At 38.7% G+C, this 26,030-nt stretch overlaps 1 protein-coding gene across 1 annotated transcript; it reads left to right on the plus strand.

Annotated features, from left to right (window-relative positions):
• On the plus strand, positions 1–25,711 carry SUGT1 (SGT1 homolog, MIS12 kinetochore complex assembly cochaperone). The gene is made up of 13 exons (XM_063392186.1): positions 1–211; positions 292–337; positions 3,488–3,578; positions 4,250–4,319; positions 4,639–4,709; positions 8,808–8,861; positions 10,584–10,600; positions 11,678–11,703; positions 12,115–12,211; positions 13,222–13,329; positions 23,005–23,095; positions 24,385–24,566; positions 25,167–25,711. The coding sequence occupies exons 1-13, from the start codon at positions 165–167 to the stop codon at positions 25,266–25,268; spliced, it is 1,002 nt and encodes a 333-aa protein (XP_063248256.1). The 5' UTR covers positions 1–164; the 3' UTR covers positions 25,269–25,711.
• The last annotated feature ends 319 nt before the right edge of the window (positions 25,712–26,030 follow it).

Genomic DNA, 26,030 nt, shown 5'->3' on the forward strand with positions numbered 1-26,030 from the left:
GCCGGCCGGGCAGGCGGGGCCGCTGGGCCGGGGCCGCTCCGGGGCGGTGCCCGCGCGGCCGCTCCCCCGCGCTCCCGGCAGCCCTCGCGCGGCGCGGCCTTGCGCGGTGCGTGCGGCGCGAGCGCCTCGGCGGCTCCAGAAGTTTCCCGGGGGCGACGGGCGGCATGGAGGAGGAGGAGGCGGGAGCGGCATCGGCAGCGGCCCCGCCGCGGTGAGCGCCCTCCCCGGCCCTGCCTCCCCCGCGGCCCCGCCGCTCGCCCGCCCGCTGACGGCGTTGTGTTTCCTCGGCAGGTTCTCGGACGCGGACGTCGACCGCGACCCGGGGGCGGCGGCGCAGGTGAGGGCCGGGCGGGCCGGGGGCGGGCGGGGAGCCCCCGGAGCCTGGGGCGGGGAAGGTCGGGCTGCAGGGGAGCCCGGCGCAGAGCTGGCACAGTGCTCCTGCTGCCTGTGTGGCAGAGGAGTGAGGGGGGGAAGCAAAACAAACCGACTTGTAGGTAGATGATAGTTCACATAACTCAATTAGCTAAGATTTGTGGGTATAAAACCCCCAAGCTTGTTGAAGAGAGGTATTCCATCTTGGTTTTTATTCTGCCCTGGTCTGTTTTTTTTCCTCTCCCTATATTTTGTCGGCACCACGACTGATATTCCTTTCATCACCACAGAAAATAATTTTTACGTAGTGCGAACGATCACTCCCTGAAACAGCCTCCCCACGGACGTGCTAGAGTCCCCATCACTGGAGGTTTTCAGGACACGAATAGGCAGGTTGCTAGATACTCCCATCTAGGCGGGCTTTCTCATGAAAGATTAGATGAGATGATCCTTCGAGGTGCTTTCCAACCTGGCCTGTTCTATGACTTTATCAGTTAATATATTTTAATGTGTTTTCCAAGGTTTTTTTTACTTAAAACAGATGGTTGATGAGAAGACAGAACTGGAGGGTGGATAAGTATTTCTATTTAACTACTTGGGAGGGGAGAGGATGTAAATAGTTAGTACTGCTTGAAGAGAGTGGGTGGTAGAACCATAAAATAGTACTAAATTATCTTTTCAGAAAGAAAATGGTGAAGCTAAATTTTTCAGTTCTTTGGGGTTTAGGCTGTAACTTTTAGAAGTTTGTCAAAAATTAAATTACATTTAAAAACCAGTTTGGAATAGCCAAATCTATATGGCATATTAAAACTAATTTACGATCTAAAACCAAAAAAAATAAGTTTCACGTTTTGTGCTTGATGGTCTCTGAATTAGTAAATCCCACAGTTCAGAGCAGCATTTTGCTGACTTAGGGGCTCAGCTCTCCAGGTGCTGCACCATGCTTGCATGGTCTTATATGCCGTCTCCATGTTCCTGTGCTTAATATTTCTAATCTGGAAGACAGTTCTGTAGAAGTGATGCTGTGTAATGTTTTCATACCTGGCTAGGCTTCTGTTCAGCTGGCCTGGCATTTCTTCACTGTGTCCTCGGGATTTTTGATTGCTTTAATTCCTGAAGATTGTATTTGGTTTTCTGCACCTTGATCTGATGCAATTGAAAGATCATCATCCATCTTTTAATACTGTCTATTACTGTCTACAGTGATAAAGCTGTGAAGTCATGAATGACTTCTCATTTTAACCTGAAAATGTAGGCTATGCCGTGGAGACAGAAGGCACCTTTAGTTCATGCAAACTCTTAATCAAATTTTCCAGTGTATTTAGGAACAGATCTGCAATTTGGTCACATGGTAAAGTCCTTTAGAGTCAAAATATGCAGAAGGCACATACTTGAGTGTGAGGACAAAGTCTAAGCTTGTTCTGAGTAGTTGTTGCTGATGTCATAGTCTGGGGTTCCCAGTGCTAGTCCAGCATTTCTTGTCTTCTCGAATAGCTTACAGGAGTTATTGCTCCGTGTGTGTGCCTGAGCGAGGTGCGGTGACTCACTGACAAAAAGCACACAAAGAGGGACGTTTCACACTGTTGGAAATACTTGGCTTTGCTTTCCTTTGCTTTGCTGGCGTGAGGGTTAGTTTTGTAGGAGGATTCATTCATATGTTGCTGACTCTAATCAGTGCATCTGTCATCAGCATAACTCACAGGAAATAATGTTTGAGGGGAGAGGTGATCTGTCAAAGCAGTGCCTCTGCACCTGCATGTGCCTGTGATGCTCAGTGTCAGTCAGAACCTGCCTGGTTTTGAATGTCACAAGTACTTCACCTCTGAGCATAATACGAACCAATTTTGATGTATGTGTTGCCTCAAGTCCCTGCCACATGGAATACCTGTAGCCATGAGTATTTCCATAATGACAGCTGCTTTTGAGTGACTTTAAATCTCAGGAAGGCATTGGTACAATTAGATCAAGTTACTGCTGTCTGCTGCCTGCCCCTTCCTTCAGAGACCCCCAAGGATTTAGATTTATGTGCTGTGCCTCTACAGAGGTGTGTGTATCTTACACTGAACTCGTGCCACTGCTAGAAGCAGCTGTTCTGGCCCTGTAAGGCCTAGGTGGCATAAACATTTTATGTGACATCTGTCAGAAAAAGACACTGGTCTGAATTAGAAGTAAGGCAAGTCCTCTGTCCCTTCTTTTTTCTCTGGCTTGGTGGGACAGAGTTTTGGTAACTGTGCTGTACAAATATTTCTGCAGGTTTAAAGCTTGTACCTTAGCTATGTTCATGCTTGCTAGATTCCAGACTTCCAGGTGGAAGTCTGAGTAGAAGCCAGCTTAGCAAAGAGTTACTGTCCTGTAGCAATGTAGTGTAGCCACTTTTGGAAGACTGACTGGCTTCTAGCAAAGGGAAGAACTTCTCTCACCAGTAAGGAGAGAATTGGAGATGCTCTTTCCAGATGTGTGCTTCAAGTCACTGTGATTTTATTTTGTGTGCAAAGTCATGAACTTTTCTCAGAGAGAGCAATGTGTGATTATTTCAATCCATATATTCAGTGATTCCCTTAACAAAGGACTACTTTGCGCTTATTTCCATTGTGCAGTAATATCTCCTCTGAGCCCTGTGCTCCATAAATCTTTCGTTCTGCTTTTGTGCTCAGCATAAATCAAAACAATCTCTTAGGCACTGTAATATGTGTTCCATGGTATTTCACAGCATCTTATCTCCACACAGCTGTTCTGACATACAGTGCATTGATTTCCAATCTCCTGATACGGTGCTGCTCTCTCAAATCCAGCACCTCTGTGTACAAGCATGCTGAGAACTGTAGGAAGGTTTTTGGAATAGAGGGGATCATCTGTGTTAGACTTCATGTTTAGGACATTTGAAATCCCACTTCCTTTGCAGTAAGAAACAGTCTGCTGGAATTTGGTATAATTGGCAGATTCCTTGTATTTCAGGCTCTGATGTTTAGCTTTGTGCTTGAGAACTGAGCAACAGGTAAACGGAAATGCCAGTTAGGATTTTATCTTCTGAAATGTCTCTCAATTGGCAGGGTTCGATACTGTGTTTTTATGAGGATTTCTGAAGTTCCATTTCATTTTTTATGTGTGTTTACAGGAACTGACAGCAGCTTTGGAAAAGAATCCAGATGATGCCGAGTGTTACTGTCAGCGCGCTTATGCTCATATTCTTCTACAGAAATACGCTGGTAACGACTTCAGTCTAAGAATGCTTTTACAAGTGTATCATAACAGCTTGTGTTTTACGGGAGATGTCTTCAATCTGAAGCTAAATACAGTAACGAGAGAAAGTGTTATCTGTAACTTAATATGCTGGGTTTGGTCAGTACATAATCTTGTAGTTTCCTTAGATTTTGTTACAGCAAAACTTGGCCTGAAATGGGCTTTCTGTTTGCTTCCAGTTTAGTATTATCTTGGCAGCTTTCTAAAAGCAGATTACTTAGGCAGATACCGAGATTTTTGTGTTGTGTCTTCCATCGTTGTGTTCTTGGTAGATAGTGAATCCTGTCATGGTAGGAATGTGATAAGTGAGTAATGCCTGGGAAAAAGATTGACTGAATAGGATCTGGTTTATTTTTTCTTTCCAGTAAAACCAAACAAACAGAATCACACTTCAGATCTAAGCAGAGGCTTTCACTAAGTGAAAGTCATGCTACTTCTTACATAAGAGCTCTGCAGCCCTGTGAGGGATTCATGTGTGACAGTTGTGGCTAGACTTAATTGAAACAGTGTGATTTGTGTGCAAGCTAAGAAAGATAACATAGTGCATCCTAGAAAAATACCACAACTTAAAGACTTGTCAGTTCACTCCTTTTTATAATATTATTATGTTTCTCAACTTTAAACTGACTTTCAACAGATGCAGTTGCAGATGCAAAAAAGTCTCTAGAACTCAACCCAAATAATGCTGTAGCGCTCCTCAGAAAAGGGTATGTATCATTTATGGTACTTGGGGAATATTGTGATAATCTGTAGGTCAGTACTGGAGTTTGGATTATGGTTCTGTGCAAGCTTTTTACAACACTGGGAATGAATAAATTCAAAGACATGCTGCTTGCAACCCATGTGTAATAAAGCCATTTAGTTTGGGGTAATTATCTTAATGCCCTTGCCATTTCAAAAACACACTTTTTGGGTAATTTAAATTCTTACAAGTCATTTTAACCAATACAGCATGCTGTCAATAGAATGTGGGCTACACGGACAAATAATCACTGTTTTCTTGTGGTGTTTCTTTATTTGTGTCAGGTTAGGTGAATATCACATCAAAAACTATGCATCTGCTTTAGAGTCTTTCAGAGAGGGACAGAGGCTGGACAGTAAGTACTAAAGTTTCTTGTATGTACAGTACTCCTTATGTTAAAATAGTGGATAATGTGTTGGATAAAAATGAAGACCAGAGAATTTTTTTTTAAAGGCTAATGTAATGGGTCCCTAACATTATCTGTCTGACTTTTGGGTACTTTAGTGCAATCACTGCATAAAGTGTTTAACTGTTTAAAAATGTGTATCACATTCCTAGCAATTAGTAGCTGATTTAGTTTTTTCTTTATAAAATGGGGAGTATTTTCCTGCTTCCTGGAGGTGTTGAAGATAAATAGTGGCAATGTTGTAGTGTTAAGTGTCATTGAAAATTTTGTGAATAGAGCAGGCTCCTTACATATAGTGGGAATTTCTTCTTAAGCAGTTTGATAGATCAGTCTTTAGAAAGAATGTGCAACTTGCTGAGTATTCAGACTGACAAAGTGGATTTTTACCTTACATTACATACCACTTAATTACAGAAGCATATTTATTATATCTCTTTTTTCTTCTTACAGTGTTGGCTTTCCAGCTGGACTTGGGCCCTTTTTAGTTTGGGAACTCTTAGAGCTTTTTCAAAACCTGACTTTTTTCAAGATAGGCAGAAAAAGGAGTAAAACAGAAAAAACAGTAAAACAGTTTAAAACAGAAAGCTTTGGTAGAACACATGGGAAAGCACAAAACAAAGCAATTGCAAGATGGTTGTGATGCCTTTCTCTTCTCTCCTATCCCCCATTATAAATAAAATCTCCTCTCTTCCACAAGAAACAGCAAAAAAAGATGGTGGAAAAAGGCACCTTGAAACCTTATGCATTGTGAAGTGCATTAATCTGATAAGAATTGTCATGGTCTCAGATCTTTTCAGTGTGTTGTCTTATCTGTAATAGTAGTAGCTAGGACATGCAGGCTTAGCAAAAATTTAATTACTTTGCATCTCCCAATTAAATGGTCTAATCCTCTGCTTTAAAAGTGGAGTTTCATGGAAGTGTAAGCTACTTTGTGCTTGATGCCAAGTGATCATGCTCCTTATTACTCTTGTGCTTGTTTAGCCTCTTCTTTCAGTGCATTAAGTCTGCAGAAAGCTACTATTTTTAAAGTCTTTTCTATGATGAATGTGTTGAAATGGCCCAACATAGGGTGTGAGTGCTGAATCCATCCAAAGTGAAGTGGCAGAGCAGTGTTGGGCCAGTGGTAGAAGGGGGATGATGTGAAATTGCAGCAACTCACAGCTGTCACTTTAGGCTGCCCTGGAACAGGAGTTGAAAATAAGACATTTCATGAAGCACTTTCTGTATTGGTACTTTGGATAACTAGGTGGTCCCCATGAATTTTACAGCAGAGAGACAGGTTTGTCTTTGCAGTCTAGTCAAGTTCTCTATTTAGTAACTTTCCGTGAAAGGAAAAGTTTCCTTCCACTGACCTATGTTGCTTTCCTTACTTGGTAGGTAACTTTTTGTACATCTCCAAGCCCATCACTGCTGAATTTAATTGAATGACTAATCTTTATTTTTCATACTCTTGCCCCACCCCAGGCAACCAGTATCAGTTTGAGGTTTTTCATGTGTATGGATAACCTCACATTCTATTTATGTTGTATAGTACAACACAGAGCTGCAGGTATCTTTGTAGATAAGTCAGTGAATACCAGGGTCCTCTTGGCTAATTCAGAATCCCTGAAATACAGCACATTTTCCTATGTTGAATTGCTTCATTTCTACCTGTTTGAATTTAATTTGCTGTTTTGCTGCTTACTCAGTTGAAGAGTTTCCGAAGCTTCTTAGCGCTTCCTGAGTACTCTCTTATCTGGAGATCCTTTCTGCTGTGCTTCCTCTATCTCATTACAAAATTCTGTGGCCTGCTGTGAGATGAGGAGTCTCCTGAAGGCCTTTTTAAAATTACAAACTTGGTTGATTCTCTTTCATATATTATCTAATTTGCTGGCAAGTTTTTGTCAGTAACAGAATTTACCTTTGTGGAATGTTTCATGGATCCCAGGTGGAAACAATTGTGAGCACAGGCATTTTGGCAACACAGTTAACTTCCAGTTAAATGCAGCTAGTGCAAAATGATCAAAGCACAGAGGGAGAATTTGCTACGTACACTAAGCAGGTGATGAAGAGAGACTTCAGCTGTTGCTGCCTTGGGAAGAATTGCCGTGGTGGGGAATCCTTTGCTGGCAAAGCTGATTTCTTTGCCACACAAGTGGGCAGAAGTACATGGGAACACGTTTCTGTTCTTTGCTAATGTAAGGGCTGTTGTAAATCTCAATCTGGAATGCTGACAAGGATGAGCTCCCTGCCTGTGCTGATCACTGGTGGGACTGACAGGCCCAGGCTACCACAGCAACCTTCCCATTATCCACCTACAAGGATATTGAAGTAGAACTTGATGTGATGAGCTGTGGAATGTACAATGTTCCTTTATTTTATGAAATAACATTAGAAAGCAATATTCCTGTCCTTCAACTGTGCAATGCATGCAGATTTTAGCAGTTCCTATTGCCTTAGTTGAACAAGTGTAATCTGGTAGTCTTCAGTGTGCTGTGTGGATTTAGGACAAGTATTCTCAAATTTTCTTGGGTTTTTTGCCGTGACCACTGAATGAATTTAGTAAAGCTGGAATGTGGCAACTTTTAAAATACACTTCTTACTTTTCTTGTATTCTAAGAGTTAGTAGATTTTTAGTAAGTGAAGACCCAGGAAAGTTTTCTGAACTATAGTTATTAGTAGAAATAAGTTATTTGGGAGGATAATACAAATTTAGAAAAAAAAATTCATTTGCCTCAAATTATAAAATGTGCCATGATGCTGGGAAAGAGTGTGATCTTCTAGGAAAACCGGGAAGTTAACTCTGGATTTCTCTTTTTAGGTTTGTATTTCATAGCAATCTAGTCATAGGCCATGGTTAAAAAGAGAACTCCTCACCTGCTGATGAGGGAGGCTAGATCAGTGGAGACTTTGCTTAGACTGCAAAACTTGGAAGTCTTTTTAAATTATGGTGCTAAGTTTTGAAAATATTGATTGAGGTTTCAGGGGAGCTCTGGAGTTCATATAATTCTGTGCTTTGTACAAAAGTAATATTAATTTTGAACTTGCATGTTTGCTTGGGACTTTTTACTATTGTTTCTCAAGTATCTCTGAGACTGAAGATTCCACAGTCTCTTTGGGCAACCTGCTTCAGAGTTTGCTCATTTTTTTAGTGCAACGTTTAGGTAACTCTTAAGATGTCTGGTCAGATGGCAGAAAAAAAGTAGAGATGAAATGGCTTGAGAAATGGGGTAGGAATTTTATGACCTAAGGTGCACCCTAGAATTTATGTACATTTTATATTTGGAGGGTTGGGGTACCTTGTGTACTTCCCATGGAGTCAGACTGGGTATTACATTTGTGTCTGCTGGCAGCTCTTTTGTCAGGCTTCATGTCCTTTACCTCATAGCTAGTGTGAATTCACTGGTAAAGTGAGAGAAAGTTCAGCTATTAGTAGTTGGTCAGTATTGTTGCCACTTTCGTACTTTCTTCACTGTGAAAGATTTTTTGGGAATATTGTTGAAACAAGATGATTGCTCTGTTGTTACTCTGTCATCTTTTTAGCTATTTTCCAGTGAATTAATTTCTATCTGGAACGCTTGTGTCCTGGAGAGAATTCTTGATGTTTGTCCAAAGTAGCACAACTTTGGGTTGTCCACACAGCAGACTGTCTCTCCTGACATTCTCTGGAGAGAAAGTGTGTGACTGTTTGAAAAAGTAAAGAAAAAAACCAAAATTGAAAGAAAAATGGAAAAATGCGTAAAGCTGTGCTTCTTGCTTTCTGAACAGCTACATAGGGGTGGAACGGATTGGAAAGCAATAGTATATTTGTGTCAGACAAAATCTAGTCTCCTACAAATTAATTAGAATTTAATTAAATGTAGCACATAGTGGAGTTGTACAAAAATACTTAAAGCCTAAGTGGAATGACAGAGTTTACAAGAAGTAATAGGAAATAACACCTTTTTTAGTAAATTGATACAAGTTTGGGATGGATTTGTTCCAATTGGCACCTGAGAGGATGTTTTCTTCATGCAATACATGTAATGCTTGAGGAATTTTAATAGTACTGTGTTTGATCTCTTTTAGATGTAGATGATACCTTCACTATTTGGATTAAAAGATGTGAAGAAGCACTAAATGGTAAGAAAAACCACATTTACTTACTGAGGGATTTCATAAGCCCTGTGCTAAGCTGTGTTATGTTCTTCAAAGATTCACTGCTTTCCTTTTATTTAGAACAAAATAATTTGTTTTTCCTTTTTAGAAGTCATGTTTTTCTCTCTTGTTTCTCTTGGAGTAGACACCCTTAACACTTGTATGCTTCATTCACATTTATAGGAACATTTATATTGGGTTTTTAGTGTAATAATTAGCTGTGCCAGGAGAGTACCTATTTAAAGATCAGACAATTGTAATTAATTTTAACTTATTTTCATATGCAACTGATTTTAACTGTAGAAGTGTGTGTCGGCTTGCTATCTAAAGCCTACATCAAAATAAGTTTTCAAGTTTTGCAGAAGATAAAGTTGGAATGGAGTAGAGATTTGGAGATTTTATTCCTTGATCGCATGTGGAAGATCCCATGGGTGCCAGTGGCTGTTCTGGTGACTTACCCATGGTAGTCACTGAGTGTGAGTGTAGCTTCCTTTCATACCTTCCTACAGATACACAGCTCTGACAATTAACTCATCCACAGAGCTTAAGCTGTCTGGGGATTTTGATGACAGAGAGCAGAATAACTGGCGTAGTTTTTTCCTCTGCCTGTTGTGAGTTTCCCTCTTCTCTGTGCTGAACACTGGAGAACGGGACAGTAGAACAAGTTTGTGCCAATGTGCTGACTAAAAACCAAATAGAGGAGAACCCTTTTATGTTGTGTAGGGATGAGCAGATTTCTGCTTTGTGAGACATTTTTTGATAGGTTTAATTTTATTTGGAGGAATTAGGCAAGTGATTGGCAAGCGTGCTCTTTTCTGCAAAGAGTTACTTTGGTGACAGTTTCTTCTGCAAGAGGTTATAATCCACTATTTTCTTTAATGTCATGTTTATATTTTGCAGTGTTTTGTCTGGTCCAACTAGGTTTTCCCGTTTTATCCTGAATATTTACTCTCTTGTCTTTGAACCATTTTCTTAATCCTCTGATACAAAGTGAACAAACCAGCCAAGAAAGCAGTAACTCTGATTTCTTCATTGCAGCTTAATATTTTTTTTCCTCTTTTTCTCGGTGTGCATTTTAAAGAAGCAAAGGGAAAGCTTGTTTCTTTTCAGATATATTTAATCTGAAATATTTTAGAAAAAAGTACTTAGAAGAGGGGATACTGAGCTATAGTTAGATACAAGTACTCTCAAGTACTCGTATCAAGTACAAGTATATTTAGGATCATGTGAATGAATTTCTCTGCCAAATTTCCACCTCATTCCCCGGTGGGGTCTCCCTAGCATGAGATAAAGATGTGATGAGAGCTTTGTGCTATTCCTGGGGATGGGTGGATGATAAACCTAGTGCAGACTCCCAGAAAGTGATTTTTTAAAACTTTTGTTTCCTGTAATGTTGTTTTCATTAAAAAAGGCCTGTATCCGTTTCAGGTAAGCAAGGGAATGTAATGGAAAGATTGTTGATTCAGTTAATCAGATCATGCTTTATGTTAGAGTTGTTGGTTTGCACAAGTTGTTGATTGAAGTCTGATTACAAAGTAGTGTTGTGAAAGCAAAGTACTAGAGGTAGAACTGATGTGTTTTTACCTCCTCTGCTGTTGAGACTGGAGTGAATGTGGGATGTCTGGAGTAACTGAAGCAAGCTAGGGTGAGATTGTGCCTTGTAAGTTCAATACGTCTTTTTCTGAAAATGCAATTTTTTTTTTCTAGCATCACCGACTGATTTGGTAAGATGTTTTCCTTAATATGTTTGCTACTTTGATTTTTTTTTGTTATGCTAGAGTATATTTTCTGCTTCAGTGGCTTCACTTCCAAGCTTTAAAAAGAATCTTTCATATTTCATGCAATTCTGAAGTATTTAACTTTTCTTGTAAGCATGAGTGCCTTTGAGACCAAGGCTGCAAAATTTGAACCTTGTAAACTCTTAGGAATGGTTAACAAATCTGGCAGTTACTGTGCATTCATTGAGGTAAATTTTAACTTTCTGGCTCACAGTCTGCAGCCTAATTTACAAATTAACCAGTTGTGGATAATTGTGTTGTCAGTACTAACTTGATTGGGACGGTTAGAAAGTTAACTTTTTTTTTCCCAGAAGCTTGCAAGTGGTTTGTGCAGACATTTTTTCTGTTATAACCTGATCAGCATTCAGGTTTTTTTTTTTTTAAATTGGAAGTCTTCATAAGAAATGTTGAAACTGACCTCTCCTTGTGTGTTTTTTTTTTTCCCTGGGGGGGGAAAAAAAAAAATAAAAAGGAGGGCTTGCATTGGATAGCCTGCTCCCTCTTTAATAGTCACCTAAATCTTTTGCATTTTAGGAATAGGGTAGAGGAGAAAAAGGTACAGGAAGCATGGTGATAACACACGAAGACAAATCTTAGATTTAGAAGGATTTTATGTTTAAAAGTTAAAACTTGTTCTCAGACCTATTTTGGGTTTCCTTCATGATTTATAGATTAGCAGCATAGTTACTGGATGTTTTCCAGGTATACATCTTATCCAGGAAGAAATTAGTTTAAGTTGAATGTAATTGCTATTTATAAAATATACTCAAGTTACAGACTGACATATTTAATGTAAATTGAAATTTTTTAATTTGTAATCTGCCATCAGTGACTAAACAGTGAAGAGCTTCAGCTGTAAGTTAATGTTCACACATAAATCAAGGAAAGGGACTAATTGGAATCAGGAAAAGGGGAGCAATTGGTGAAAATGATTTGTGCCTTGAAGAGTACTTCACAGTATATTTTCACTTACACTGATGTAACTTTCTTTCCAATTGAATGTGCTTCAACTCGAATACACAGCAACAGCCTCTGCCACCAAAGATCAAGTAAGTTGACTTTAGCTTTACTGTGAAATTTGAAATAATTGACATATTTTAGCTCTGGCTTGGGGATTGGAGAAGCAGGATAATGACTGTAGGAGGGTTTTTTGATAACTTTAGAAATGTGGCAGTCCAAGTGAAATGTTCCTCCATGCCATTACTTTTTTTCGGACTGAATGATACTTACAGGAGGTTAAACCTAACACAGAGGGGAATAGCATCAGCATTCTGGCTTGTGTTTTCTCTTTCTCATGCTGAGCTCAATTCAAAGCCTGTTTCATTGTGCCTGGTATAAGTAGTGTTTTTGAGATATATTAAAGGTTCTGAACTAAAAAGTGAATGGTTTAGGAAAGTGATCTAATGTTATATGCTGTGTGATCTCAAAAAAAAAAAAACCCTGTTCTTTCTTTTTTAAAGATATGACTGGTACCAAACAGAATCTCAAGTAATTGTGACCATAATGATCAAGAATGCACAGAAGGATGATGTCAGTGTGCAGTTTTTGGAGAGAAAGGTGATTTTTATGACTATTGATACTCTTCCCTAAGGTGCAGTAAATTCCCTGAGGTGCAGTACTCAAGCCAGTGAACATTATGTGCTGCAGTAGCACAAAAACAGTGGAGTTGGAGCTGTTCTGCTTGAGCTTCTCTTCTGTACAGTTGTGCTGCACGTGAGTGTGTGCCCAGTCAGGTGATTTGGGACTGCTGGCCACAGCAGTGTCCACAGGACTTAAACACAAGCAGTGTGAGGTGTGCCTGCTGCAAAGGAACATCTGGGTTTCAGCTGCCTCTGTGGAGGGGTGGGGGAAGAAGTGATCTGGATTTGAATGTTAGACTATACATCTGGAGTAGGAATGGGCAGAAACAAGGTATTCCCAAAATAGGTATGAATGAGTAATATTTTGCTCTAGGCCAGTTGTAAAAATAGACTGAATATTTGTGGGAGGGTTTTTCTTCCTTTTGGCACCACTAAAATTGTGGCAGCAAAATATATTTTTTAAGAAGTACAGAAATCTCTTTAATGAAGCAGCATATGTTGTACCAATGAATTTCATGTTTAATTTAGCTGACAATATTGAAGAGTTAGGTTCTTCTTCTCAACTAACTTGATACTTCATGAAATACCAGAAGCACTTGGTTATTATCTGCTTTATGTTGTTAAAATAGTCTGAGCACTTGCTCTGTAATTTGCTTGTATTAGAAGGGAAGCTGCAGATTGTTTTCGTGTTCCATTATTAATATGTTGATTCTCCATTTGTTGTATAATTCTTTCCCTGAAGACTTCAGATCAAGCTGACAAGATAGTAGGGCTTTTGGGTACATGTAGCAAGACCTGAAATCCTGTCCAGTAATGCAGTAGTGTAATGGCATGGTCTGAAATGATATTAATTTAATCACCTAATCTCTGTGAGAAATGACTGTCCTTTATTTGAAAGTGGAGCTGCTGTTGATGCCTGAAGTTCCAGGTGGCCTCTCTAGGCATCATTGTCAAAGATGACCAGAGACCTGTTTTCCATTTGAACAGATGAATGCATCAGTGAGACTTCCATCAGGTGAAGACTTCAACTTAAAGCTTGATCTTCTTCATTGTATAGTGCCAGAGCAAAGTACGTTTAAAGTGCTTTCAACAAAGGTGAGCTTCTTAAAGTGTAAATTGTTTATTTGACTGTTGTAATCTTAAAAATGTTTCTGTTCTATTGTCTTGTCTCTCTGCAACAGTCATCTTGCTTTTCGTATAGAAATGCTTTTTCTTTATTCAAGATGTCTTTCAGCTGGTGGGAGGCCTTCTAAACTTGTCCAAATAGCAGAAATAGAAATATGATGGTGCTTATTGAAATGCAAATAGTGGAGTTATGTTGAGGATTATTTCCCTTGTTGCTAGAGAAAGAAGACTTCACTATTAAAATTCAGGTATTAGGAAAGCATGAGCACCCTTTTACAAAACTTTCACGAACCAGTCTTGCCTGGTGAAGCATTGTTACCTTTGTGTGCCCAAGAAATAAAAGTCAGACTTGGAACATTCTAGTGAAATTGTTCTCTACCCTTTCATGGCTTCTCGCTGGTAAAGGTTAATCACATGGTTAACAGTCTGTGGCTCTTCAAGAGTGTATTCCATGCTATTCCATGCTGTTCCTGGAAATAGTACATGCCTAAGGACACTTGCAAATGGCATGGTGTGAGAGACTGCTCCTGTCTTAGCAATTTGCTTCCTTTATATTACAAGTATAGAAAAATAAGAAACAGTGGTCTGGCATAGCATTTCTTGTTGGCTTAATGAATAGACAGACATACACTGTGTCCACAGTGCCAAGACTGAATCCCCAGTGCTGGAATGTGATGTCAGTTCTTTTGTATTTCAGCAGTGGTTCTGCAGAGCTTGTGGACGTTCTCTTGTGTACTCATGTTCCATTCCACCTGTTCTGTTCTCAGAAAGGTACCTATAATAATCCTCACATCATTTCATAGAAGGGGGACTTCACGGTGGCCCGAGAGGATTGCCACAGACAGTTGGTCTTGTTTTTCCACTCCTTGTACAAAGAAACCTGCACAGGTTGTGCGATTGAGCACTTCACTTACCTCCTCACAGTGTAAGAGCTTACATGGTTCAAAGTATGTAGAAAATCTGGTAGTCCTTTAGTGTTTGTATAAATTTGAGTGGAATGAGGACGGACCTTGTTAGGAAGAGTAGCTGTGAGGTCGTGTTTTCTTTATGTTCATACCTAGCTTGTGTTGTACTTTTAATTTTGTCTTGAAGTTTACCATTACTTTCTTGGGAAAGTAATGAACTGAGCACCGTGAAATTCACTTGACTTTGTCTTTTCCATATTGCCATCTCTAGCCTGGCTTATCTCTGAAATAATCTCTAGTAGTCTGCCACCTGATTTACTTTCCAAAGGGTTCCAAAACAGGTGTGAAAGCCTGAGTTACATTCAGGCAGTGTCCGAACTGTAAATATTTTCCATTTATTTTCAAGTACTATTGTTCCTAAATACTTGTGAGAGACTATATTTAGATGAAATGGGTAAGAGGTAACACAGAAGGTGTTCTAACTGCGGAAGGCAGTGCTTCAACATATCCAGTCTCCTTTTGCAGAAAGGAGTTGTATAAAGCTGTCTGTGAGGGCGTAGTGAAGGAATACAAGTGAAACCAAGCCCCGGTTGATTCACGTTCTGACCACCAGATGGAGTCTGGAAGAAAAAAAAATTAAAAGCAGCTCTATGTTATATATGAAAATACTTCTTTACAGGTTTAGAATATTTTTCTTTGAAAAATATTAAGCGCTTTAAGGGAGTGATGCAGCCATAGTGTTTGATTACCAGAAATTCAGTTTTCTTTTCTTAGCTTTGTGTATATACTTGGGTTTTGTGAGCAGCATGGAAAATAGGCACATAGCACTTTGAGTAAATTAATCTTACTGATTAAATCTTCTCAAATCATTCACATGTTATTTTGTGTTATTTACATGAAGTAGTTTTGTAAGGATTTGGAAAGAAAGATATAATCTGATTATCTTCCCAGTTACATGAACTTGTTACTGTGCATTCCTAAAGAAGCTGAGTTTTCATGGGATAGAAACAGGTCTATTCCTGTGGATTAGTAATTTCAGGTGAGAATAACTTGATTTGTTCATACTGCTTTGTTTTGTGCTCCTGCTTTTAATGTATGAGCCAAGTTGCCACTAGTATCTTATAGTCATCAGTGGGCAACAAAGACTCTGGCCTTTCTTTTTCACTCATATGAGCAAATATATGAGAAAACAGCGGAATGTATGAGCAGGCTGTGTAGTGGATAGTTTGGATCCATGAACTTTGTACAACTAAAAAAAATTAATGGATAGAGAATGAAACAGCAGAACTGGCAGAGAGTAGAACAATCCTGCGTATTTTGGAAATAAGAGGAGCTGAGAGGGTTTTCTCAATACTGCTTGTAATTCAGCATCACTTTACAAATGCAAAGACATGAAGGTAAAGATGCAAATTCAAGAGGAGAAAACAGACTTAACTGTGTTTGCAGAACTACAAATTCTGAAGTGACTGCGAAGAGCAGACAGAACTCACAGACTCCTGAATTGGTTCTTTCAGCGAGTGTTGACAGTGGTGAAAAATAAAATTGCTAACATAAGGATTGTTTTTTTCCCAGCAAGGAAATGAAAATTGCACCTTTCTATCAATCCATGCTGTGTCAAGCTCTGAGATATAAAGTCTGGAAAAAACCCAGGATTAGCAAGTGTTAGAGAGGTAGCATAGATAGGTGTTTTGAGCTGTTTTAATAGTTTCTCTTGGACCAGAAAGAAATTAGTGTTTGTCATCTGCAGACTTTGACTTCAAACTGTGAACTGGAAGATGTAAAGTGTTTGGTGCCAACTCAAGAACAGCATAACGTGTGGATGAAGTCTAGTTTTCAGATAAAATCTTAAATTTGTCTTCATGCATCTTCTAGTATTTTATATTCTGCAACTGTCAATAGTTTTACAGATGATACAGGCTGCCTTTAATACTGACTGTATCTATTATTGCCATACTTGAAGCCTTTTTTTTTTTTAATCTAATGAGAAAATTTACTTGCTGTTCAATAGATAACAGTGCTGGCAAATTCAGCTTTGAGTTGATTATGGTTCCTGCTCTCATTTAGTGGCCAGTTACTTAGAGATGCCTCTTGTTCAGCATTTAATTCTGAGGCCTAAGGCCTCAGGTTAATGTTTGTGTTAGGAAATGCTGAATACCACTGAACTGAGCCCTTCTCTTGCAGGTACTGCTATATCTCCATAGCGTTTTGTACATTAACAGCACAGTTGATAGATCATAACTAGATCAATTAATGTTAGCGATTGTACTCCTCATCTCTCAGAGGTGTCTGACTGTAGCAATATGATCAAGCAAAAGGTAACAGCTGCTTCTAAAAGCAAGGTAGAAATTTGAGATTTGATGTCTTAAAAATGGACGCCTGAAAACGGTGTTGCATTCAGTATTTCACAGGGGGAAGGCACCTCTAGTAGTGCTGCTTGGTTTTTTACTTCTTGCCAGAAGAGGGAGCCAGAATGTAAAGGCTGGATGAGGTTTGCTCTTCGCAAGTTGCCTGGGTGCAGTTATCCTGTGGCTCAGTGTGCTTACTGTCATCATGTTCCTTTCATAGAAGGAAAAAGGCATAAAAAATTAAATGAGTGACTAAATATGTTTAAGAAAAAAATAATCTATTTATATCTGTCCAGAAAATATATCAGGAAAGTAGAAATGTACAAACTGTGTAAGGATTTCTACTGTTATTAAACATGCACAATCAGCCTCACTTTCTTTTCCCTCTTCTGCTCAGTCTATCAATCAGTGTATTTGGGATTCCAGGGGAATATTCTGCAGTGCTCTCCTGGAAACTTGTGTAACATGAACAGTTTCTGTAGGTCTTCTGGTGATTTCTAGGTGGTTTTCTTCTCCTCAGACTTAGAAGAGGAGAGTGAAGATGACAGTGTGCTTTCAGCATGTGTGCGTATGACCTTGAAGGAAACTTGAGGCAGTGCTTTCTGATTCTCCCCCTATCTACAGACAGACTGAGGACAATTACTGCAACTTTTTGGATTGTAGTGCCTTGGGCTTTTTGCAAGCAATGACTTGCAGCAGTGTGGAGCCATTTGAAAAAGTGGTAAAAAGTGGTTTCTTTACCCCAGAACTGTCCTTTAATTAGAGATCAAAGTTGTGCTGCAAACTGGGGAGGTGTTAGAAAGCTTCAGCCTCTTTTACAGTTGACATTTGTTGCTTAATAGAGATGTGCTGAGGTAGAAGAACACCCTCAGCAGCTTCATGCCAGGAATATGGTTGTGTACATCAGTGGAACGTTGTTTTTTTCCTTGAACCAATATTTTGCTTTGCAAATGCTGAAATACCCTGTGAAGCCAGCTGGAGCTGATGCCTGCTGCTGAATGTAAGGGAAAAGGTAAGGAGTGGAACTGTCTCACACACTCTTGGACTGTCATCAGAGTCTCAACTCAGAGGCAAATTTACACAAATAGATAAACAGAGGAACAGATTTATTTTATCTGAAGTTGGGTCTTACTGTTGCAGTCTGATCCTTAAAAGATGCTTTTCTGTTTAGGGTACTTGCAATAAATTGCTTGTAGGCATTTGAATGCAGACTTAACTGCTCTCATGTACTTGTTTTTTCTGTGAGGGTTTAATGAAGATTGATATCTCCTATGTATATTCTTGAGAATTTCCTATAAATTATAAACTAATATTTAAGATGAATGGGTAATTTTCTGAAATTTATTGCATCTTTTAGGCAGGGCTAGTTAGAGCAATTTCTTGGATATACTATACAGAAACCTCCACTATGATTGGTGTGATATTTATTTATTTAACAATAAGTTTGATTTTATTCTTTTCCTTTTGTATGAATGAAGATGGATGTGAGACAGATTTAAACTTGCTAATACTCTGAGAACTGTTATTTTATTCATGCATATAAGTCAGTGCCCATGCTTTATATAAATGCATAAACGAATATTATACATAAGGGGGTTTATCTGTCTTGAGAACTATGGGAATAATGATGGTTTACATGGAGAATAAAGTGACAAATAGCTTTAGAATACCGAATGATCTGTGTTGCTAGCTTCTCCTCTAAAATTCAAAAATTTTGTGTTGGCTATGTAATATCAGTCAGAGGAAACTTAAACCTTTTCCCCTCAGTTCCCCATAGTACATAGCTGGCAAAGAAATGAAATAAATCCCTTCTGTTGCAGTGTACTCTCTATAGAAGAAATATCTTAATTATCATTTGTATGTGATAACACTGTAGAATTATTTTCATCTTAATATATTTTGTTAAAAGCTTTGGAGGAAAAATTGGAATTTAGACTACAAGCAATATATAAAAAGTCTTTGAATAATTAGGACACCAGAACTGTAGGCACATGTTCTCTTAGAGGTACATTTGGATAGGTCTTGTATTTTTAGAATATTGTTCTATTTCATCCTACAAAATTTATGAGATGATCGCAAAAGGACAACTCTAAACACATACAGTTTACGACTCAGAGAAGGCAGTCAGTAGTTCAGTAAATAACAAAGTATTTGATTAGAAACACTGAATTCTTGTTTTCAATGTGTTCGATACAGCAGAACACCAGAACTGAAAAGGGTATTTTTGCTGTGTCTTAAAATTAATGGCTGGATTGTTGTTTAAGCTTTGCCTGGTTTTCTTCATCCATATGATCAGAGCTTGACAGAAATTTGCCAGTGGTAAATGAACTTTCCCTGACCGTGGACTGTAAAATATACAGTTTACTGTGTATTTCTACACAGCAGAAATTGTGTTGCAGTTTGCCAGCCTACACCAGAATCTCCTTTTATGGTGGAGGATACAATTCTTCCCCTTTTAATGTAGCTCAGTTAGACTGACACTGCCTGTCCCAGAATGTAAGTTCATGTGAGATCAAGTTCATCGGAGGTTTCAACTTTTTAATTATAAGTACTTACCTAGAAAATAAATGTTGGCTAACTTGTGTTGTGTTGATCTTTGCCAAAGGGAAGGGGTTATTTCTTAAAAGTGGATTAAGTGTTCTTTTATGCCAATCACCTTAAAATAAGGTGGTGTTTTATTTTCATGCTATCAATGAAATGGTTCAGAGTAGCTTTTGAGAGTAACTGTGGTGTTTTTTTCTGATAGCTAGCACATGCATTAAGCTGCAAAGAAGCATGTCCAAATCTCTGGTAGGCTTTAAAAAATTGATTACTTTTATGACTCGAAAACTCTGAGTAGAAATTCACCTGTGTCCTTACACTGTGTTGTGGTGTTTCTTCTAGACAATAAATCCCTCATTTGACCCTCTTCTGAGAGGGGTAGGTTTCTCTTAGGATGGTATTTCACACAAGTAGTGCATGAATTACTCTCCAAATGTCCTTTCCTTTTTGTTTTGCTCTCTTTGAACCCAAAACACAAGGGGCTTTAAAGAGGAAGTGTATTATATCTACATTGGGACTTTTTGTAGATCTAGAGTACCGTGTCCCATTGTAGGCTTACCAGTGCAAGAAGGGCACTGATGTACTGAAGCAGGTCCTAGCAGAGGGCTGCCAAGATGGTCAGGTGGCTTGAGCTACAAGGAGAAGCTGAGGAGTTAGGCTTATCCTTAAGTGGCATGCAGATCATTTAATTTGCAGTTAAATTTTCCTGTCTTATATACTAAAGTTGGCATGAGGCACACAGGCATACGTTTTATGAAATATAAATGTTGAATCAAAGTAGTTGGCAAAGTGTTGATTTATTTCTGTTGCCCAAGTGAATTTTTTTCAAAGGAGAGGAAAAAGCTAACAGTACTGTTTTGTTGGATATGACACAAACATCTGCACTGATGTGTTACTTTTCTGTGTGATAGCTATCAGTATCTGTACTAAAACCTTCATTAAAATGCATTTATTGCCATTTGTGCACGTAATTGGGACTCACAAAGTTGTTCCTTCTTAGATCAAATAGAGCTCTCAAGTTGAAGAAACATGCGCCTTCACAGAACTTTATAGCTTTATATTTTTGGAAAATGTGGTTGTATAATGGTATGAAGTTAATGATTTCCCTAGCTTTGCTCCTGCCTGCCACTTCGCCTAATGAGTAACTTCAATTGAAGTGGATGTAGTAGACAGAGTAAAAGTTTAATCATGTCAGAAATACATTCTGTCTCAGTTCTTCAGCTGTGTGCACTTCCAGCTTGGCAGGGTTGAAATGGTTTAGAGTTAGGAAATCTGCATCTTACACTGGGAATTAGTTTGTGTCATTGGCTTCTCCTTAGGGATGTTTATCATGCAGTACTGGTTTAGGGACAGTTTCAGAGAGCAAAATGTAAGAGCTAGCAGATGAGGAAAGAAGAAGGGGGATTACTGGAGCGGCAAAATGAAAGTTCTTCCTTGTTCTCTTCTTTTTATGCGTGGGCAGAGTGCTGTGGTGAATAGCCAAAGGACTGTTAGCCATCGTCTTTATAAGGACTCGCTGAGCAGGATTGTATTGTGAGAAGAAAAAAGTCCATGTTTAGTAGCTCACATCAAGCATTACAGTGCATCAGAGGTCATTTTTGGTGTGGATGAAATAATCTGTGTTAGAGATACTGGAAGGTATTGGTGGAAAGCCTGAAGTGTAAGGGCAAGAGGAGTGAAAGAAAATATAAACAAAGAAATTGAAGAGGTATGGGGGAGAGCAGTTTCAGTGTCAAGCATCTGCTTTTCTTTTTTTCCCTCCCCTAAAATATGTTGGGGGATGCACTAATGAGTATAAAATCTTAACATTAGAGCCTCAACTGAAATGCACAACTAAATTGATTAATAGAGTCTCCTCGGGTTGAGAAGAGTTTATATAAGAAACAGAGGAGAGTGGTTTTAAATTAATACTCATGTTTCACTTGTAACTAATTAGTTCCTTTGTAAGTAGCTAATTAACTTAAATGTTTGGCTCAGGAGATCCAAATCCACTGGGGAAAAAAAACCTGCTAGTTCTGCCACTTGTGGAACTACTTGATTTTCTTACATGTAGACATTCAAATATTTTTTGCTTCCTTAAGCTAATCACAGAACATCAGATTTATGAGTGTAGATGCTAAAAAATGAACTTTATGATTGCAATTTTCAAAATGTTTTAAAAAGAGTCCAGTGGAGGTAGCTTTTGTGACTTTTTTTGTTTTGCTGAAGAATAATTCTTCTGCATAGTTTAACAGAAATCTCCACATCCTTACAGATTGTGATGTTAAACTCTGGAATACAGGCCTTTTTTAGGGATAGTAAGTTGGTCATCCAGACTAAAAGCATTTTGATTTTCTTTGGTTATTTTTGGTTCTGTGACGTTATTTTTAAAACCGATACTCTGATGTCTAATTTGTGATTTGTAAAGTGGCTGAAAATATTGAAAAATCCAACAGATGCAGGGAGTAGGAAATCAAATACATATGGGTGTTGGACTTATAAGTTTACTGAAGCTCTACCCTGCTTTGAAGGACATTTCATGCCTCTTATCTTAAACTTTTTCTTGTTCTCAGCACATGCTAGTGATGAAAAATAAGTATTTAAACTTATCTTGGGAATTTGTATCTTCCTGAGGGATGAAAAATAAAAAGAAACATTCAGAACTGAATATTCTGTTTCTTAAAATTCATCCTGATTGCAGACGTGGAAGCATTGAAATTTAAACCAGCTAATTTTTTTTATTTTGGTAAGATACCTCAGTCTGTTGCTTACCAGTGACTGATTTGAACAATGGGTTAAATAAAGTTCAAGTTTCAGATCAACACAATTCTGTGCAATGAGCTTGCTGTTTGAATCTAGGGTTAGGTTTTACAGTGGTGCCTTTGTTCTTGGGTCTGCAGGGATCCCCAGGTTGTTGTGGCTTTAGGTAGAACTAGGAACTTGCTTGTGCTGAGCTGTTCACAAATAAGGAAGCACTGAAGTTTAGCAAGCACTGATTTCAGTTAATTAATAGCATCGTGTGAACTTCGTGACATCTCCTTAAGTGAATTGGAGTGACATTAGACAGTCCTTGTTTTGCAGACATTGTTTTGCAACTTTGTAACCCTGTAACCAAAGGAGAAGGTTAATTATGAAAAAAAACATTTCAGTATGGTTGTCTAAAGGGATTGTGTGAAGTTGTGAATAGGGCATGACATCCTTCACTTAATTTTGTTTCTCCTATGATAATTGCAACAGCATCCATTTTTAATTGCTAGTTTTGTCAATGAATACTCAACAATTTTCTCCATAGCAGTGTTTGTTCATTGAACCAAATGAGTACAGCTTCTGAATTTCTCCAGTGGGAAGATCTGCATAGTCCCAGGGTGTTTCTCTGGTTTGTGTACTACACATCAAACATGGAAATTTTTGGTAAATGAAATGTAAACTTTTAAAGCTAAATTTTGTAGTCTTTCAAAACTGCTGCTTATTAGAGCTGACTGCCAAGAAAAGGATGCTTGAAAGGCAATACCTTCGAGCCTGGCAGTGTAGAGACATTGGGACCGATCATTACTTTTGGGATGCCATAATTTACAAAAGAATCAAGTGAATAGTAAGCAAAAGAAAGTTAAGTGATCCTAAACAAAGAAGTAGAAGTCTGATACAAAATCCGGGCAGGCACATGGGAGCTTGTTTGATGTGTGACTTGAACTCGAGTAATGTTGCTTGTAAGGTAGGTAAATTTGGCTGTAATAGAGGCTTCCTGTTAGAGGCTGTTTGGTTTCTAAAACCAAATACATGTATTTTCTTACAGCTACAGGATCCAGCTACTTTGGAACTGCTTGGCAAAATTGTTTGCATGTGGATTAATTTGTTCTTTGCCTTTTGTTTTGTAGGTTGAGATAAAAATGAAGAAGCCAGAGGCTGTAAGATGGGAGAAGCTGGAGGGCCAGGGAGATTCTCCTAAGTTAAAACAATTTACACCAGGTTTGTTCTTTGAACTATTAAATATTAAATGATTTATTTGTATTGAGTGAGTTACAGTTATTAATAATAGTTGTGCATTAAATATTGTTTATAAAATCACAGCTTCAGATTTGCAGTGAAAAGCCTAATAGTCTTGTTTTCACTGCCAAGAATTGACAGAAAGTCTGCAAGCCATTAGTGAAACATAGTAATTAAATTTAGTCATAACTTCTGTTAATCTGATGAATTGATATAAGGGTATATGCTTTTCATTAATCCTGCTTATCTGTTTGGGTCCCTGTTTTGCAGTTCTGTATGTTGTTAAGTGCCTGTGTTGTGGTTTAGGAATGGTACCTCCCAAATCAGTGCCCCACTGGCACTCTCCCAAAGGACATTGTCCAGTCTCATTCTCCTTTACTCTCCCCTTTCTCACTGCATTGGGATGGAGTTGAGACTTGGAGGCTCGATCGGTGAAGGTTGAGATAAAAACGGTTTGCTGGAAACAGCAATGACATTGGAAAACAAAGAGTAACAGCAACAACATTAATAACAAAAGGCTACAAAAGAGAGAGTGATTTACATGCAAAATGCTCCAGTGGACCCCGGGTGACAATGACCTGATGGTGGATGGCTTCCCCCTCCCCACACCTTTTTCTTGACTGAAGCCCTGCCCTTCTTCTGGGCTGCCAGAGTCCCTTACTCGCACCCCAGCAGTGATCTGCCTTGGTGCAGAGTATCTTCCTGGCCATGCGCACAGAGCTTCAGGCCCCACCCCTCACCGCTACTGCCAAACTCGGTCCTGGCCAGACCCAGGGCAGCAGTTATGTTATGTGACCTGTTGCTTAAGTATTGGATTTCTCTTGGAAACTAATACATTGGAGTTTTTCAATACAGATGAACATTCTGTCTTTGACAGAATTTGAAATTCTTGATTTACTGATTTCAGGTTTGTGGGTTTTTTTATTTAGCTCAACTCATTCTATGGCTCTAGGCTGCTGTTTTGGGTCTTTTTTTTGTCAGCCAATATCCTTTGCCTCATTTTGATTTAAATTATCTGTGTTGCTGTTGGCCAGCTTTTTTTGTGTGTGTTGGATAACAAAATTATATAACTCTGTTTACCTAAAAATAAACTTCTGCATTTCTTAGTTTCCTTTATTTTTGTTACTGCAATGCTTATATCAGTTGGAGGAGTCCATTTGCATTTTCATGTCCCATTATCATCTCTGATTCATCAGGTACATGTGTCTGTGTTCTCTGCCACTCTCAAAGTGGTGAGAAAATCCTTAATTAACTAACACTTCTGTTTTCAGATACCCAGCACTTATACCCATCATCGTCTCACTATACAAGGAACTGGGACAAACTGGTAGTTGAAATAAAAGAAGAGGAGAAAAATGAGAAGTTAGAAGGAGATGCTGCTTTAAATAAACTCTTCCAGCAAATCTATTCAGATGGTACAGATGAAGTAAAACGTGCCATGAACAAATCATTCGTAAGTCTTCATTCTTTTCTCTGAAGAAATGTGTGACTTTTGCTCACTGATACAATTTACTAAACTTTGCATGCATTGGGAAAAGCCTCAGTTACCAAAGTTTTTGGTCTAAAATTAATAAATTTTGGCCATGGTTCTGTTGGAAGTACTGGTACAGCTGCTCTCACTGAAAGCTATGGGGCTGTACACTAATGAATATGACTCTAAGTCCAAGGTCGTGCTTTGTCACTGGCCTCTTCATTTCAATCAGTGTTATCAAAGGAAGAGGTTTGGCTCAGGTAGAGCTTGAAGACTTGCCAGGGGGGTGAAAGGATCAAATCCTCCTGATTGCTTGAATCTAGTTTAATTTGTAGTCATAACAGGCAAGAATGCGACTGGCCCTTTAAAAGCTTCTTGTTAATGAAGCAGCATTTCACTGTGTCCAGTAGTGACAAAAGTACTGTTGGGCTGGAGATTATGGAATGATGGCTCTGTCAAATTTTATTTCATAGGTACACAATTTCTGTGTAATCACTACTCTTTGAAGTTTGCTGTAGGAAGTGTGGTTTTTATATTACTAGAATTCTCAGCAGACTAAACAAGCTCTCTCTCATATTGCAGATGGAGTCTGGTGGCACAGTTCTGAGCACCAACTGGTCTGATGTTGGTAAAAGGAAGGTAGAAGTAAATCCTCCTGATGACGTGGAATGGAAAAAATTCTAGTCCTATTTCTGATCTTTACCATCTATGTGTTGCCATAGTCATGTACTGACCACTATGTATGGACATAGCATTCTTGGATTCAAAGCACTGAATGTTCCCTTGAAAACAGGAATTGTCTGTACATTTTGCGTGCTTTAGAAATTCCTTCATCTGCAGATCTTAAAGATATACTCAAGAGTGGAACCCTATTTTTATCATCTCTGTCTTAATTTCTGGGAATTGAGTCCATCAGTCCAAATTTTCTATCACCTTTATCAGCTCTGTTCTTTGGGATAGGGTGGTCTCTAATGGCTGGTCAGGATTATTGCCTTACACTTGGTATTTCTGTTCAATAATTTATTAGATATTGGCAATTTTGGGTAAAAACACTTCTCACAACAGTGTTAAAATTGTTTGCTCCTTAACTCTGCTAAATAAAACTGTAAATACAACTTTTTCTATAAGGAAGCTGCTTTATTTCATTTTTAATATTGTTTTTTGATAGGGGAATCACTTAAAGCATATAGGTAAGGATAAGGAAAGGATGTGAATGTACTGCTTCAAAAGAAAAGCTGGCATGTATAGGAGCAAAATGTGCATTCAGTGAAGAGGATGAGATTACTATGCCTGATGCAGGCACAAAATACCCACTTTGGAGTCCCTTCACCTGTGTGATAAGTTTAACTGTAGTCACAGTCATGGAAGATAGCAGATTTGTTGTGACTGGAAATCTTTATAGAAAAGTAGGTCCTCTGTCTACCTTTTAAATTCAAAATAAATTTA

Source organism: Prinia subflava, chromosome 3 (genome assembly GCF_021018805.1).
Source record: "Prinia subflava isolate CZ2003 ecotype Zambia chromosome 3, Cam_Psub_1.2, whole genome shotgun sequence".
Lineage (NCBI taxonomy): Eukaryota > Metazoa > Chordata > Aves > Passeriformes > Cisticolidae > Prinia > Prinia subflava.

Coding starts and splice junctions, on each gene's coding strand:
- SUGT1 (XM_063392186.1), top strand. CDS start 165: ATGGAGGAGGAGGAGGCGGGAGCGGCATCGGCAGCGGCCCCGCCGCG. Junction 212..291: donor TCGGCAGCGGCCCCGCCGCG/GTGAGCGCCCTC, acceptor TTTCCTCGGCAG/GTTCTCGGACGCGGACGTCG. Junction 4,320..4,638: donor GTAGCGCTCCTCAGAAAAGG/GTATGTATCATT, acceptor TATTTGTGTCAG/GTTAGGTGAATATCACATCA.